This window comes from Pan paniscus, chromosome 1 (genome assembly GCF_029289425.2).
Source record: "Pan paniscus chromosome 1, NHGRI_mPanPan1-v2.0_pri, whole genome shotgun sequence".
Taxonomy (NCBI): domain Eukaryota; kingdom Metazoa; phylum Chordata; class Mammalia; order Primates; family Hominidae; genus Pan; species Pan paniscus.
Window position 1 is genome coordinate 110,072,029 of NC_073249.2, and position 18,264 is coordinate 110,090,292.

The window sequence follows — 18,264 nt, forward strand, 5'->3', positions numbered from 1 at the left end:
TGTTCATGCCAAATACTCCTTGTTAAAGGTGATTTTGGAAACATTGGTTCTATATTTTGAGAAACTCTGACCTGGCTTATAGGAATAAAATCATTGTGAATTGTTATTTTTAGTAAGGTTTATTGAGGTATTATTTATGTACAGTAAAATTCAGTATATAGTTTTATGAGTTTTTACAGTGCATAGTATTGTAATCACCAGCATGATCAAGATACAGAATTTTATTATCCTAGAAAATTTCCATTTACCGTTTTATAATTACCCTATCCCATTGCCAGCCCCTGATAATTACTGATCTCTTTTCTGTCTCTACAGTTAAGAATGCTGGCTTCTTTTACTTAGCATAATGCATTTGAGATTTATCCCTGTATTAGTAGTGTATTCCTTTTTACTGTATTACAGTACTCCATTATGCATTTTATATATTTATCGGTGGAATTATTTACAGTTTTGGAGATTGTGAATAAACCTGCTATAAGCATTTGCCTATAGATTTCTGTGGGAAAATAAATTTTTATCTATCTTGGATAAATACATAGGAATGGGATTTACTGAGTCAAAGGTTAAGTGTATATTTAACTTTGGAAGAAACTGTCAGATTCTTTTCCAAAAATTGCCTCTCATTGTTGTGAGTACTTTGTATTGTGAGTCTCTTTATTATTGTTAGCCATTCTAATAGATACATAGTAGTATCTCATTGTGGTGGTTCTATTTTGCATTCCCTGATGACAAGTGATGTTGAGCATCTTTTCCTATGTTTATTTGTCATATGTATTTTTTGAATTAGCTGCTCAAATCCCTTGCCCATTTAAAAATTTTTGTTGTTTTTTTTGAATTATTAAATTGTGATAGTTCTTTACATATTTTGGACATAGGTCTTTTATAATCTATACATTTGCAATTATTTTCTCTATCTGTGGCTTGTCTTTCCAGTGATTTAACAGTATCTTTTGAAGAATTGATGTTGTTAATCTGGAAGTACAGTTTACTAATTTTGTCTTTTATGGTTCATGCATTTGGTATTTTGTTTAAGAAATGTTTGCCTAATCCAACATCACAAAGATTTTCTCTCAAGTTTTCTTCCAAAACTATTATAGTTTTACTTTATTTGTACTTTTAAGTCTGTAATTGATTTTGAGTTAAATCCTATATATGCTGTGAGGTATAAGTTGAAGTCTACTTTTTTCCATATGGATGTTGAAAAGACTACTTTTTCATTAATTGACTTTGTACCTTTGTTGAAAATCAGTTGATTAGGTATGTGTGGGTCTACTCTAGACATTCTGTTTTGTTCTCTTGATTTATGTGTCTGTCTTTGGTACTACCACATTGTATTCATTATTATGGCTTTATAGAAAGTCTTGAAATCAGGTTGTGTGAGTCCTCCAACTTTATTCCTTTTCAAAATTGTTGTGGCTGTTTTAGTTACTTTTCCTTTTTGTATAAATTTTAGAATCAACTTGTTGGTTTCTATAAAATCTACTGGGATTTTAACTGGGATTATAAATTTTGAGTGATTTGACATCTTCACAGTATTGAGTGTTTCAGTCCATGAATAATGGTATATCTCTCCATTTATTTATTTTTTTATTGGTGTTTCTACTTTTTAGCATACAGATCTTGTATGTATTTTGATAAATTTATATATATTTCATGTTTTTGGTAGTTCTGTATTTTAAATTTTGGTTTCCCATTGTTCATTGTCAGTATATATAAATACATTTGATTTTTTAAAAACCTTTAATAAAGACTTAAATTCTCAGTTGTCTCAGGACATTTTGTTTCTTCTAGAAAACTTTGTGATACTATCATTTAAAAAATGTGCTAAAAGGTACACAACATAAAATTTACCATTTTAACCATTTTAAGTGTGCAGTTCAGTGGCATTAAAAACATTTGCATTGTTGTGCAATGTGCAATTGATTTTTCTTTTTTTCTTTCTTTCTTTCTTTTTTTTTTTTTTGAGACGGAGTTTTGCTCTTATTGCCCAGGCTGGAGTGCAATGGCGTGATCACAGCTCACTGCAACCTCTGCCTCCCGGGTTCAAGCGATTCTCCTGCCTCAGCCTTCCACAATTGATTTTTATATTGACTTTTTACCCTGTGATTTTTCTAACTTCATTAATTAATTCTAGTAGCTTTAAAATATACTTTAATAGATTCTTTGGGATTTACCTTATAAACAATCATGTCATTAGTAAATAGAGATGAGTTTTATTTTTCTGTATAGAGAATGGTTATTTATTTATTTTTGTTCTTTTCCTGCTCCTTCTCCTGAGGCAGAGAATGGTTTTATTTGTGTGGTCCTTTTCTTTTTCTTGCCTTACTGCATTGCCTAGGACATCTACTACAAAGTTGAATAGTAATGGGCAGAGTAGGCATCCTTGCCTGGTTCCTGATCCTAGGAATTGCAGTGATAGCTTTATTCTCTTCCACAATCATGGCATATGGCTTCAAAAGTACTGTAATCCAAGAATGTTTATTATTTCTGTTGGTCTGCTCCTTTAACTCTCCACCTTTCGTACCCATAAGATTTTTGCCTGGTTTGTCCTTTCTGTGCCCTGGAACGAAGATAGTTGCTGGAAAAACTAGTCCCAGAGGGAGAGCTTTTGCTCATGACTTGGGAAGGAGTGGGATTTATGATTTGGACCTCTAGTCTCTTTCAGTCCCCTCAGCTCTCCTATATGCGTTTCACTCCTCTGCCTTGACTCTGCAGTCTGCTGCATACCCTATTCTCCATCTGCCTCAGCCTTACATACAAACAGTAGGTCTGGGCTCTTCCTCTCAAAGGTCACTCAGAGAGGTGCCTTTCTTCATAAAATCTTTGGGATTTAGATTTCCCCAGGAAGGATGGAACGTTCATTCTTGGGTCTCATCTTTTCCACTTGACCCAAAACTTCCTCCCCACAGAAATGTCTTTAAGAATCTTCTGAGCTGCTTCATCTGCTAACTGCCAGTTCTCTAACACTGAAATGTGGTAGGTAACTGGACATATTTGAAGGACATCTTTATGTAAGAGATATATGGAGTCAGGAGATAGCCACCTTCATATATTGCTCTGTGCCAAGAGAAATAAAACCGATTTCTTTTTCCAAAAGAAGGAGACAAAACAGGAGAGGGGGAAGGGAAGAAAAGGAGGGGGAAGGGAGGAGAAGGGAAAGGGGGAAGGAAGGGGAAAGGAAGGAAGAAAAGGAGGGCAAAGGGGGGAGGGAAGGGGGAAGTATCAGAACTCTATCTATAAAAAAATGCAAAGTTTTAAAACTTGGAAAGGAAAAAACAAAACTCCAAACCCAAGTTGCTTCACTGGCAAATTCTACCAAATATTTAATATCGATTATATGTAAATTTCTCCAGAAAAAAAAGAAGAGCAATTTTTCAGCTCATTCTATGAGGCCAGCATTAATCCTATGTGACACACACACAGAGGTATTAAAGTAAAACTATAGATCAGTATCTCATGTGTGTATTGTAGATGCAAAAAATTCTCAACAATGTATCACAAAATCAAATCTAGCAATATATAAAAAGGGTAATACAGCATGACCAAGTGGGGTTTCTTCCCAAGAATGCAAGGCTGGTTTGATGTTCAAAAATCAACCAATATAATTCACTATGTCAACAGACTAAAGAAAAACATCATATAATCTTATTACATAACCACAGAAACATCTGACAACATGTAACGTCTATTCATGATAACGACTTGCAGCAAACTAGAAGTAGAAGGGACCTTTCTCAAGGTGATAAAGGGCATCTACAAAAAACCTATAGCTAACAATATTCTTTTTCTCTTTTTGTGTATGTTGTTGTTATTATAGATTTCAGTTTTATGCTGCAAATCCATAGTACATTGCTACCATTTTTACCTTAGGTGATCAGTTATCATTTAGAACTATTAAAAATAAAAGAAATGCCTTTTTATCTTCATTTCAGTCATTTTTGTTGGTCTTTTCTTTTTGCAGGTTCAGGTTTCTGATTTTTCAGGTTTTTCAGGTATTTTATTCCTTCTGTGGAAACAGCTTCCTTTAACATTTTTTGTAGTATAGGTCTATTGGTAGTGAGTTCTTTTAGTTTTTGTTAGTCTGAAAATCTATTTCCACTATATTTTTGAAAAATTTTCTTTGGGTATAAAATGTAGGTTTACAGTTTTTCCTGTCAACACTTTAGAAATGTCACTGCATTATCTTATAGCTTGCATAGTTTTTGATGAGAAATCTCCTTTAATTCTTTATTCCTCTGTATGTAATAGGTCTTTTTTTTTTCATTTGGCTGCCTTTAAAATTTTCTGTTTATATTTTGTTTTGTATGAAGAGTCTGAGTGGTTTTTACTTTGTGTGTGTATGTGTCGGGCGGCGGGGGTATGAGTAGGACTATTTATTTTGCCTGAGGTTCTTTAAGCTGCTGGGGTCTGTGGGTTGATATCTTTAATTAGTTTCTAAAAAATTCTCAGTTATTGTTTTTTAAAATATAGACATCCATCGACTTACGATAGGATTATGTCCTGATAAACCCATTGCAAATTGAAAACATCCTAAGTTGAAAATGCATTTAGTACACCTAACCTACCAAATATCATAGCTTAGCCTACCTTAAACATGCTGAGAACACTTACATTAGCTTACAGTTGGGCCAATTCATATAACAAAGCCCAGTTTATAGTAAAGTGTTGAATAGCTCGTGTAATTTATTGAATACTGAAAACGAATAACAGAATGGCCATACGAGCACTTGAAGTATAGTTACTACTGAATGCTTATTGCTTTCATACCATTGTAAAGTTGAAAAATCATGAGTTGAACCATCCTAAGTCAAACTGTCATAAGTTAGTGACCATCTGTATTTTTTCTTATCAATACTTTAAAAATGTCACTACATTATCTTATAGCTTGCATAGTTTGTGATGAGAAATCTTCTTTAATTCTTTGTTCCTTTATATGTAATGTCTTTTTATATATTGCAAGAGCCCCCTGCCCCACTTCTGGGATTCCAATTATATACATATACTAGGCTGTCATAGCTCTTGGACTCATTGTTAGATTTTGAGTTTAGCCAAATTTAAGTGCTTTTTAAAACAAAAAATGAGCACTTCTCAGAAGATATAACAGAATCAGCTTCCTGTAAAGCCTATCAATCACAGTGATCAGGATACAGTTTAAAATTACTCAATGTATGAAAAAAATAGGGAAAATGATCCATTTTTTTTTCCAAAAGTGAATCAATGGTGACCTGTTCTAAGGTAACCCAGATACTGGCATTAGTTGACAAGGATGTTAAAGCAGCTGTTATAACTATGCCCAGTGACATAAAGGAAAATATTTCTGAAATGACCAAATAGATGAAAATCTCATCAGAAATGAAATAACATGGAAATTCTAGAATGGAAACTTCAGTGTCTAAAACAAAGTCATCGTGTTGACTGTTGTCATTGGAAGGATAAGAGTCAGTGAACTTGTAGATAGATCAGTGTAAATTATCCAGTGTGAAGAAAGAGAATTAAATATTTATTAAAAATGAATGGAGCTTCAGAAACTTATAGGACAGTATTCCAACATACATATAATTGGAATCCTGTATGAAGAGAGCAGATAGCTGTAAAAAATAGTTGAAGAAATAATGACTATATTTTTTCTATATTTGGTGATGGACCTGAATTTCAAGAAGCTAGGTAGATCCTAAACATGATAAATACCAACCAAATGTAGGCATATCATGGTCAAACAGCTGAAAGCCAAATACAAAGAGAAAAGTTTGAAAGTATTCATAGAGAAATGACACGTTATATGTGGAGGTACTTTAATTTGACTGATGACCGAACACTCATCAGAAACCACAGAGATTACTTTTTCAAAATTTCTTTAAAATTATGTGAATGCTTAGGCAAAAACCATAGCATTTTATATTGGGTTATAACATACATAGATGTAATACATGCAGCTGTGGAATAAAAGAGGGAGGGAGGAAATGGAACTACAAGATTGTAAGGTTTCTCCATTTTATATGAAGTTACACCATATTACTCTTAATAGTCTGTGAAAAGTTAAGGACATAATTAATCCCTGGGACAAACATTAAAGAAAAATATTGCAGACACATATAGCTTAACCACCAATAAATAAACTGTAAATCTCTCTCTCTCTCTCTCTCTCTCTCTCTATATATATATATATATATATACATATATATATATTTTTTTTGGGGGGTGGGGGGACAGAGTCTCACTCTTGTCACCCAGACTGGAGTGCAGTGGTGTGATCACGGCTCGCTGGAACCACAACCTCCTGGGCTTAAGTGATCCTTGCACCTCAGCTTCCTGAGTAGCTGGGACCACAGGTGCACACCACCATGCTTGGCTAATTATTTTATTTTTTGTAGAGGTGGGGTCTCTCCATGTTGCTCAGGCTGGTCTTGAACTCCTGGGCTCAAGAGATCTTCCTGCCTTGGCCTCCCAAAGTGCTGGGATTACAAATGAAAGCCACTGTGCCCTGCCTAGAAAATATTTAAATAAAAAAAACAGAAAGGAAGGAATAGAGGACAACAACAAAAAGCAATGGAAATGGCGAACAGAAAACCAAAAATAATATCATACACCTATATCCAGTAATATCAATAATGCCATTAAGTTTTAGTGAATGAAATATTCTAAGTCAAAGGCAAAAATAGTTAAAACGACATAAAAGCAAGACCAAACTATTCACAGTCTAAAAAAGACACACTTAATAGAGAGGTTGAAAGTAAATGAATGGGAAAAAAGATACATAGTATATGAACAGCAAGTGTAGAAAGGTTTAAATGACTACATCAATATCAGAGTATACTTCAAGATGAAAAGTATTGTCAGAGACAAGAGGAGACCTTTCATAATGAAAAAAAGGATCCATTCATTAGAAAGACATAATCACAACATTAAAACATAAGCAAATGTGTAGGCATCAAATAACAGAGCTTTGAAATGTATGAATCACAAATGGAAGAATTAAAAGGAGATTCCTTTTTAATTTTTTATTAAAAAGGTAATTCCACAAAGATTGTTGGATCTTTCAACATTCTTCTCTTCAACTGATAGAATAAGCAGACAGAAAATCAAAGATGATGTAGAAGTCCCGAATGACAGTATGAGCTATTTTAAATGAATTGATATTTATTTATAGAGCACTTTACTCAACAGCTGCTGAATACACTTTCTTTTCAAGTGCACATGGTATGTTTACCAAAAATAAATTGTATGCTGGATCATAAAACACATTCAGTCAATTTAAAAAGTTAGAAATAGTACAGAGTATGGCCAGGTGCAATGGCTTATGCCTGTAATCCCAGCACTTTGGGAGGCTGAGGTGGGTGGATTGCTTGAGCTCAGGAGTTTAAGACCAGCCTCGGCAAACATGGCAAATCCTCATCTCTACAACAAATACAAAAATTAGCTGAGTGTGGTAGCCTGTACCTGTAGTCCCAGCTACTCAGGATGCTGAGGTGAGAGGATTGCTTGAGCCTAGGAGGTTGAGTCTGCAGTGAGCTGTGATCACACTACTGCACTTCAGCTGGGGCAACAGAGCAAAACCCTGTCTCTCAAAAACAAAAAACAAGCACGATCTTTGACCATGATGGAATTAAATTAGAAATCAATAATAGACATCAGGAAAAACTTCAAATATTTGAAAATTAAGCAATATGTTTCTAAATAAATAGACATTAAGTAAGCAATTACAAAGGAAATTGAAAATATTACAAAGTTGATTCTTTCAAAGTATCAACAGAATTGATAAGCCTTTTTAGCTAAATTGATCAAGAAATGACAGAAGACAGATTACCAATAGCAGGAGCAAATGGTATTGCCAGTATGAGGCTATCATTGCAGATTCCACATACATTAAATGCATAATAATGGAATATTATAAGCAGTTTTTTTGCAAAATTTAATAATGTAGACAAAACAAGGAAAATATTACAAAGTTGATTCTTTTAAAGTATCCACAGAATTGATAAATCTTTTTAGCTAAATTGATCAAGAAATAACAGAAGACAGATTACCAATAGCAGGAGCAAATGGTATTGCCAATATTAGGCTATCATTGCAGATTCCACATACATTAAAGGCATAATAATGGAATATTATAAGCAGTTTTTTTGCAAAATTTAATAACATAGACAAAACAAATTTTCTAAAACTTATTGAAACTGAGTCAAGGTAAAGCAAGAAGTATGCCATTTGTAGTATTAATTGAATTGGTAATAAAAAGCTATTTCACAAAATTAACTCCAAGTTAAATGGCTTTATTGGTGAATTATATCAAATAAGAAAGAAATATCATTCTTCCCCAGAGGAATAGGGAACATTTTGCAACTCTACTTCAGAGGCCAGCATAGCACTAACATCATAGCCTGAAAGGCAATATAGCAAGAGAAAATTACAGACCAGTATACTTTTTAAATACATTAGCAAGAATCCTGAACAAACTATTAATATTTGTAAAGCATAGCTAGCAATAATATAAAAGATATACATATTATATATAAGAATATAAAAGATATATAAAATATCTTTTATATTTTTATATAATATAAAAGATAATATATCAAGAAAAATTTATTGTAGGAAAGCAAAGTTAAACATTTGAAAAAGCAGTTAATGTAATTAATCATATTAATCAACAATAAAGGAGAAAAATCATATAATTATTGCAATAAATTTAGTAAAAGCATTTGACAAGATGCAACACCCATTCATGATTAAAATCACTCAGTAAACTAGTACAGCGTGATTATTCCCAATCCAAAAACCTGAAATGCTCCAAAATCCTAAACTTTTGAACACCAACATGGAGTGCAAGGGAAATGCTCATTGTAGTGTTTAGGATTTCAGATTAGAGATACTAAACTGGTGTAATGCAAATAATTCAAAATTTAAAAAAATCCAAAATTGGAAACATTTCTGGTTCTAAGCATTTCAGATAAGGGCTACTCAACCTGTACTAAAAGGTAATTATTATTTTTCATTCTGATAAGGGACACCTATGAAAACTCTACAGCAAACTATATGTTAATTATAAAATATTAAAATGTTTTTACCCAAGGATCTGGAATAAAGGAAGGTGTTCCATTTTCACTATTTACATTTAACATTGTAATGAAAATCTTAGCATTGCAAGAAAGCAAGAAAAATACCTTGTTCATATTCACTTATATAGTTTTTTTGCTAGATTCCTTTTGATTTCTGAGATACACAGTCATATTGTCTGCAAATAATGACAGTTGTATGTCTCCTTTTTTTCTAAATTCTGTGTAGCTAGGAATGCCGTCGCAATACTGATTCGTTGTAGTCATTACTGCACACACTTTGCAGTTTGCACTGATGGTCCCACTGATACTGGATACTGTCCTTAAAAATTTTTGGAAATGAGATGAACTTGCCACTACCTATTAGCTGAATTGCTAAACGGATTCCCCACCGTCTCCTGTCTCTAACTTCCCCTTACCTAACCTAATTTGCATACTACCTGAGTAACAAAAGAAAGGCCGTGTTGCTTACTACCTTAGTTGCAGAGGAGGCTTGGAAACGTGATTATATGGCATTTGCAGCAGCTTTAAGGTAATAGATGGAATGGAGTTTCTTGTTTGTCAGACAGGTAGAATGACAGTTTCCATAGAAAGTAGAGGGAGTACTTTCTAAAGAGGTCAAAAGCTGTAAAAGAGATCATCTGAGGGATCTATTTACTATTTCCTAAGATTCTCCAGACTTGACACTTATATTAAACCACAGTATTGTGAAACTATTTATTTAGACCACATTGTTTTATCTCCCTGTGTTTATAGAGCTATATCACGATTTTCTGTCTGTAATAGTCTCTCACCCTTCCACATTCTTTGCCTGGTAGAGACTTTCAAGACCTTACTGAGGTTAATTTATATGCAATAAAATGTACCTATGTTGTATGTATAATATGTAATTAAATGTATACTTTGCATTTTAACAAATGTGTGATAAATTGTTAGAATATAAATTGATACTATCTTTTCAGAAAATAATTTGGCTGTGTGAAGTAAATATTTAAAATTTAAAATACTCTGACCCAGCGACCCACTTCTAGGAATCTATTATCTAAAAGTAACAGAGTAGATACACAAGGGTATACTCAAAAGGATGTTTAATTGCAGTACCATTTGTAGTAGAAAATATTTGAAAAAGACCTGAATATTCATCCATAGGAGAGTGACTGAATAAATTGATATATCTGTTACCATAGGATAAAATTCAACTATAAACCTAAATTTATATATTTTAACTAGGAAAAATCTGCTTGATATATTCAGTGACTAAAGCAAGTTATAGACCAGTAGTTGGTTACAGCTGTGTGTGTGTGTGTGTGTGTGTGTGTGTGTGTGTGTGTGTGTGTATCCATTCAGTCAGCTAGTCATCACAGTATTTTGCCAAGAAATAATGGCACCTCGGACTAAGATGGTGTTGTAGAGATGAGAGATATAAATGATTTCAGGGTATTTTGGAGATAAATTTAAAAGGATTGGGTGATACTTGGAGGGGGGTATAAAACAGAAGGAATTGCTTTTGTCTCTCAGGTTTCTGTTTTTGGTGCTAGATTGATGGTGGGATAGTTATTAAATATCAAATGCTTAAAGAATACTAGATTAGAGGGGGAAGATCATGAGTTAATTTTAGGTATTTTGAGTTTGAGGAGTTTTTTTATATTTAAGCGAAAATAAGTAGTAGAGAGATGTAATGGGTCTGGTGTTCAATGGAGAAGTATTGACTGGAGATATAAGTTTGAGAGTCAGTTGCTGGGTAGCTGATAATTGAAATCAAGCACATTGTGAAATTGTCCAGAGAGACAATTTAGGATAGGAAGAGAAAGGGGCCTAGAATTAAGCCCCAAGACATACAACATCAAAGGCCAGATAGATGAGGATAAACCAAAGGAAGCAGGGAGATTATAGGATTATTGAACACAGAGGAAGAATGTATTTTAAGGAAGAACTCGTGGATAATAACAAAATGCTTTTGCTCACATGTGTGGTCAATCCTTAATAAGATCTATTTCAGTGAAATGATGGCAGCAGAAGCCATGTTGGAATAGGTTGAGGAGTGAATAGAAAGGAGAGGATATGGATATAGTAAATTAGACAATTTTGTAAAACTGGAAAAGTTAGTTGTGTTATTATGTCAGTAGCAGCCAAACATGGAATAAAAATCCAGCTACTTAATTGTATGTTATGTATAGAAAAAAAGGATGGAAATACATAAAAACATTAATGTATTTCGTTCAAGATAGAGGAACTGTTTATGATTTAAACTTTTTTATTTTTTCTATTTTTGAAACTAAGCAAATATTTTGTAATAGATAATAAAATATGGATTATTGGCCTTGCGCGGTGGCTCATGCCTGTAATCCCAGCACTTTGGGAGGCCGAGGCGGGCGGATCACCTGAGGCTGGGAGTTTGAGACCAGCCTGGCCAGCATGGTGAAACCCTCTCTCTACTAAAAATATAAAAATTAGCTAGGCGTGGTGGCAGATGCCTGTAATCCTGGCTACTCGGGAAGCTGAGGCAGGAGAATCACTTGAACCTGGGAGGTGGAGGTTGCAGTGAGCCTAGATCACGCTGTTGCACTCCAGCCTGGGCAACAGAGTGAGACTCCGTTTCAAAAAAAAATGTATATGGATTATTTATTTTTCAGAAGTCTAGTCAAGAGACAGAATCCATCTAGTTACTTGAACAGAGAAAATTTAATATAAAGATTAATTAGGTATGAAGTTGTTAACTAGGTAAATGCTAGATTAAAAAGAATACTCTGTAGGAATCATAGAGGTGGCTCCTACAGGAAGCAAACAGGGTTGACATAATATGGGGAAGAGGTTTTAATTAGTAAAACTTAGAAACCTTAAGAGGAAGGGGTATCCGAAGCTGAAACTCAGACCCCTGAAGAGAGTGGGCTAGCAGGTTATTGCTGGTGCTGATGTCTTTGGGGTGGGTGATAATGACTGATGTCTTTGAGGGTGATAAAACTGGTTCTACAAGTATTGGAAAAACTTCCAAATGGATCCAGCTGCTGCTATAGGAAGGGACTCCCCTTGCTGATGTGAAGGCTTAGAAAAGCAATCCAGCACTGGGGCCTGAGCATATTCCTGCACATTTGTGCTGGAAGTACCAGGAATGCAAGTCCCTGACTGCTCTTTATCCATATAATCACAATTGTGCTTGTAGGGATGAGGTAATGTCTTACCCTGGATAAACAGGCTTACTTTCGCTTACTATAGAAGAGATACCACAAGCTGAATGTTCTCCTATAATGTAACCCACTGTGTGTACAGGCATTCATCATGGGCCCTGTGCATCATCCCAGTGTGATTGGGGTGGAGGTGGGGCATGTATAGTCCAATGCAAATGAACTTGAAGCTTTGGCTGCTACTTTGCTATAAATAATAAAGCCTTTTATCTCTGACCCAGTAGTCTTGTGTCTTCTGCCAACATTTATAAAACTGTGAAAGGCTGACTTATTAGCTTGCAAATATAATAAAATCTTAGATTTCATTATGAGTTTTAAAATTATTATTTGCAGGTTCATTTTAAGAGGGAAGTGTGTGTGAATGTGTTTCTGTCTCTTTGTGTTAACCCTCAGTTTTGCAGTGACCTTCACTTGGTCCTGAGGAACAGCCATCTAGCCTTTAAGGGTACTTGTGCTCTCTCAGTGATACTGAAAAATTTATCCAGAATGAAGTATAGAGAGTCAAAGAGGGAAAATAAGCAAAAGAGTTGAGAGATGAAAATAGATTGAGAGGTTTCAGAGAATATTTGGCAGAAGTCTCAGATGAGTTTAATGGAACAAATAATATGTGAAAAGATAAGAACAAAGAGGAAATATTAAAAGCTACCAAAGAGAAAGGGCTGATTACTTAAAAAAGAATGACAGCTGACAGTGGAGTTCTCAGTAGTAATTGAAGTCAAAAGATTTTAGAGTAGTATCTTTAAACTGCTGAGATAAAATAGCTACCAACCCAGAATTTGAATCTGTCATTCAAGAGGGAAGGTACAAGATAAAAGACAAAGAGGTATACACATCAATTAATAAAATATTTTTGAGGAATTTAAATATTAACTATAAAAATTAAGATTAGATAATGCAAGGTGTAGGAGTGTGTGTGCATGTGTGTGTGTGTGTGTGTGTGTGTGTGGTCAAGAACATGGACTCTAGAGCTGGACTGTCTAGGTTTAAATTCAGACTAACTGCTTAACTACCTGTATGACCTTGGGAAATACATTACTTATTCATTTTATATCAGTTTTTCTACTCTGTAAAATGGGGGCAAAATTAATACTTATCTCACTGGCTTGTTGTGAGGATTAAATGAGTTAATATGTTTATCATCATCATCATCATCATCATTATCCCAACATTTTTGTAGAACATATTAAAAAGTCCTTAAAGCCCTTGTATATTAATATCACATATTAGGGGGATAGAGTTGGTATGGAAATGGGAGGAGATAATTTGTTTATTTTAAATCTCTGCACCTTTTGTCTTAATTTATTCAACACTTGTTGAGCATCTGCTATATGCTAGGCACTGTTTTAAGCATTGAAAACAAACAAATTTAAAACAAACAAATTCTTGTACCCCTATGGCTTATGGTTTACTGTGGGGTAATAGGCAATAAATAAATAAGATAGATAAGTGAGAGAGTATGTATGTATACACATACACAGTCATGTACCACATAACTGTGTTTCAGTCAACAATGGATATGTTGGTGGTTGCATGAAATTATAATGGAGCTGCAAAATTCTTATTTCCTAGTGATGTTTTAATGATCCTGACCCTGTGTAGGCCTAGGCCAATGTTTGTGTTTGTGTCTTAGTTTTTAACAAAAAAGTTTAAAAAGTAAAAAAAAAAATTTTAATAGAAAGTAGCTTATAGGATCAGGATATAAGGAAAGAAAATATTTTTGTACAGCTGTAAAATATATTTGTGTTTTTAAGCTAAATGTTATTATAAAAGAGTCAAAGAGTTAAAAAGAAAAACCCTAAAAAGTTTATATGGTAAGGTTACAGTAAGCCAAAGTTAATTAATTATTTTGAAGGATAATTGTAAAAAATAAATTAGTGTAGCCTAAGTGTACAGTGTTTAAATCTACAGTAATGTTCAGTAATGTCCTAGGCCTTCACATTCACTCACCACTCATCCTCTGACTCGCCAGAGAATTTTCAGTCCTGCAGGTTTCGTTCATGGTCAGTGCCCTGTACAGATATACCATTTTTAATCTTGTATTCTGTATTTTTACTGTACTTTTTCTATGTTTAGGTAAACAAATACTTACCATTGTGTTAAAATTACCTACAACGTTCGATACAGTAACATGCTATATAGGTTTGTAGTATAGGAGTCATAGGCTGTACCATATAACCTAGATGTGTGGTAGGCCTTACCATCTAGGTTTGTGTAAGTATACCCTATGATGTTTGCACAATGACAAAATTGCCTAATGATGCATTTCTTAGCACTATCTCTGTCATTATACATGATGGAACATACACTGTTAGCAGTAAGCACCAAGGAGAAAAATAAAGTGGGATGGGGCATAAAGGATTTTAAATTTCAAATAGGATGGTTAGGGAGTCCATGAAAAGGTAACATTTGTGTGAGACCTGAAGGAGAATAGTGGGTGAGGATATTTTTTGTAAGAACATTTAATAGGCGTAGCAAATAAAAAGACAGTGAAACGAAAACATACCTGGCATCCTTACAGAACAACAAAAGAGGCGAATGGAGCTAATGTAGAGTGACTGAGGGACAGAGTGAATGAAGGAGAGTGCATGAAGGAGGGGGTGAAGCCATAGAAGGTAATGGGGATACATCTTTGATATAGGTATATACCCTTTTTAAGGACTGTGGCTTTTGCTCTGAGATAGGGAGCCATTTGAGGGTTCTAAACTGTTGACTTCTATTTAACACTCCCACATTGACTGCTAGATTGAGAATAGGCTGCAAAAATATTATCTTAGTAACTTAAGTACTCTAATAGAGAAAACAAGCATAAGAAGCATATATAGATCCTAATGTCAGTTCCCTCCTCAAGAATCTACAGTGGTTCTGTGTTACCTATTGTGTTGTCTTACTTTTTTTTTCTCGCTCTGTTGCCCAGGCTGGAGTGCAGTGGTGTGATCTGGGTTCACTGCAACCTCCGCCTCCCGGGTTCAAATGATTCTCCGGCCTCAGCCTCCTGAGTAGCTGGGACTATAGGGGCGCACCACCACACCTGGCTAATTTTTTGTGTTTTTAGTAGAGATGGGGTTTCACCATGTTGGCCAGGCCAGCCTCAAACCTCTGGCCTCAGGTGATCCACCCACCTTTGCCTCCCAAAGTGCTGGGATGATAGGGGTGAGCCACCACGCCCAGCCTAACTTTCGTTACTTATACTTTAAAGCTCTTTGTGTTAACAGGATATCATGAAAAAGCCACTCATAAATTGCTGGTAGAAGTATAAATTAGTAAAGCATATATGGAGGGCAAATTGGTAGTAACTTACCAAAATTTCAAATGCTTATACTGATTGAGACAACAAATTCACTTCTGGAATTTATCTTAGATAGCCATATACTGTAGAAACAAATTAAATGTCCATTAATAGAGGACTGAGTAAATAAATTACAGTGTATCCATAAAAGAGGAAATTCTGCAGCCACCAAAGAGAATGAGATGGTAGTCCTTTGTAGGCTGCTTTGGAAAGCTCTCCAAGGTACAAAACAATATGTTAAAGTAACAAGTTTAGAATGTGTGATATTCTGTGTTAGAGAGAGACAAAGACTCTGAGTGTGTGTAAATTGCAACAGAATTTCTGTTTTTGTGAGGTTTGGGAATGAGGATTTTATGTGACATGACCAGGAACCATGTATACCATGGGACTGATTTGGCACAAAATACAAAGAAGCTAACAGGTGGTTGCATTGTAAAAGGAATTGTGTGGCTGAGGGACAGAACTGAAAAAGAGACTTAATTTTTTACTTTTGATACTTTTTGGATTTTGTATTATTTGCCTGCATTGCATACTGAAAACTAATTTGCTGTTGCCTACCAAAATATTTTTCTGAAAATAGGGAAGATAAGTCTAAAATATATTGTTAAAGAGTTTATATATTTATAAATTAAGATTTATATACTATGTAAGGGATTTTTTCTCAATGACATTAGGGTGTTGTTTTCTTTTAGACCTGTCTACTATAACTGTTTATATGTTAATTGCTATTAATGATACAATATTTTTAGTTGAAAATTAGACAATATATTATTGGTTTATTCTGGAAGTGAATTGAGCATGCTTTCTATTTAGAAAAAGTTCATAGGTCATTTTATCAGTTTTAATTTTATATGTAGAAAAGATATGATACAAAATGTGTGATTAACAAAGATATAGTATTAATATTAGTTTCTACATAAGAAAGTTGATTTCTTTGTCTTTATGGTAAACAGAAGCAATACTGTTTGCTCTATAAGGTAACTTGTCTTTACTAACATGTAAATGTTAATAAAGAGAGAACTGATTTTACATTTGCTTTTCCTAATTAATGAGATGAATATGAGAACATTATTACAACTTTGACTTTAAATTATAATGTTTTTCTTTGGCGTTTTGATGTTAAAGTAGATATTGAAGGAAATGGTAAATTGTAGATGTGTGAATATATCTAATTAAAAGTTCTGCTAAGAAGCTTGTGCCTTGTTGAGGGAACTTTGGAACATCTTAATGAGGGACAGTGAATGAAGGAGAGTGCATGAAGGAGAGAGTAATGGGGATGCGTTACCTCTATGATATTTCCTTATCTACTTGTACATATTTCTCTCTAATATTTTCTATCCCCAGTAATGTTGGTATGCTTTGTTATAATATAATCTCAACTCAAAATTTTGATTCATTCCAGATCTTCAACTACTTATTATGTTATTAGAAGAATCTAATAATATTTTTATCAAAAGTATTTGGCTGCAGTAAAAAGATGGAATTTTAAATAACTAGTCAATTTGGAGACCATTTGAGAGGGGATAGGCTTGATGCATATAAGAGAATGTGCTACTTTTCCTAATAGAACATTATGACCCAGTCACAGTTTGGAATCTGTAAGTCAGTGGTCTCTAAAGTTACGTACACACACTTACCTATTGGGATGTACTAAGAAAATAGTAGAAATTTTTCTACATACATCTTGATAATACTACATGCTAAGGAAATAGTAGAAATTTTACTATCTATATGATTTTAAAAGTTTGGAAACCACTGATATTTAGGCAATTATTTTTGGATACCAAAAAAGCAGCAATTGGAACTGACAAATGAAACATTTATAACTCTCAAAGTAAACTTAGTATGTGAACTCAAATGTTTTCTTTCCTTTTTTATCATATGATTAAACCTTGATGGAAAATTTTGAGACATAACATGTTCAGAGTAATTTAAGGGCATTTATGCAAATTGAGTTACCTCTTTCTTTTGCTTATATTTTGAACTAAACCTGTTTACCTTGGATGAAAAGTCCATAGCCTAATGTTTCTTCTTAAATTTTTTGCCAGATGAAAATAGACTATCAACACCAAAACTATGTCCTTCCTTTTCAATTAATTGTTGTTTTAGGCCTTTTGCATGGTTAGCTTTCCTTAGTATCCAGTTTGCAAACATGCTCTCTGATTGCCAAATGCTGCCTGGTACCAATGAGATGCTTTTTCCCACCCTGTGCTCCCGTGTACCCGGTACCTTGTGCTATGTATACTATGAGAGAGAGAGCAATAAGTAAATGCTTACTAATGGCTATAATTTATGAATATTCATGTTTTAAATCTCAGGTATTCAAGATGAAAGCAGTGCAATTGGCTGAGAAACTCCTTCCTGCCTTTAACACGCCTACTGGGATTCCTTGGGCAATGGTGAATTTGAAAAGGTAACTCTATGTGGGTATTCTTATTCTGGAAGAATTATTTTGACCTTTTTAGTCTTAGAAATTTCTAATGAGTCACCCCCACATTTTTTTAAAGACATATTGTTTTTCTCTCTCTATATAATCTTTGTTTTCTTTTGTGTATATGCATAAATGTGTTTCTTTAAAACATTTTCTGATTTTTAAAATAAGTCCTTTGAAACAGGTTAATTGTCTTAACTTCATTGCAGTTTTTACTACTCGTTTCTCTAAGTCTAGATTTCTCTTCCTCACCTGTATGGTATACAATATTTGTTTCTTTTATTTGCTTATTCATTTCCATTTAGTGCTAGAATA

The 18,264-nt window shown here is 34.0% G+C and overlaps 1 protein-coding gene across 1 annotated transcript in view; it reads left to right on the forward strand.

Moving 5' to 3' along the window:
- The window catches only part of MAN1A2 (mannosidase alpha class 1A member 2), a 160,214-nt gene that overhangs the window by 55,444 nt on the left and 86,506 nt on the right, over window positions 1–18,264 (forward strand). Inside the window, exon 6 of the mRNA XM_003806289.7 lies at window positions 17,837–17,931. Within this exon, the coding sequence (XP_003806337.3) occupies window positions 17,837–17,931 (95 nt within the window). The remainder of the gene's footprint in view (window positions 1–17,836; window positions 17,932–18,264) is intronic.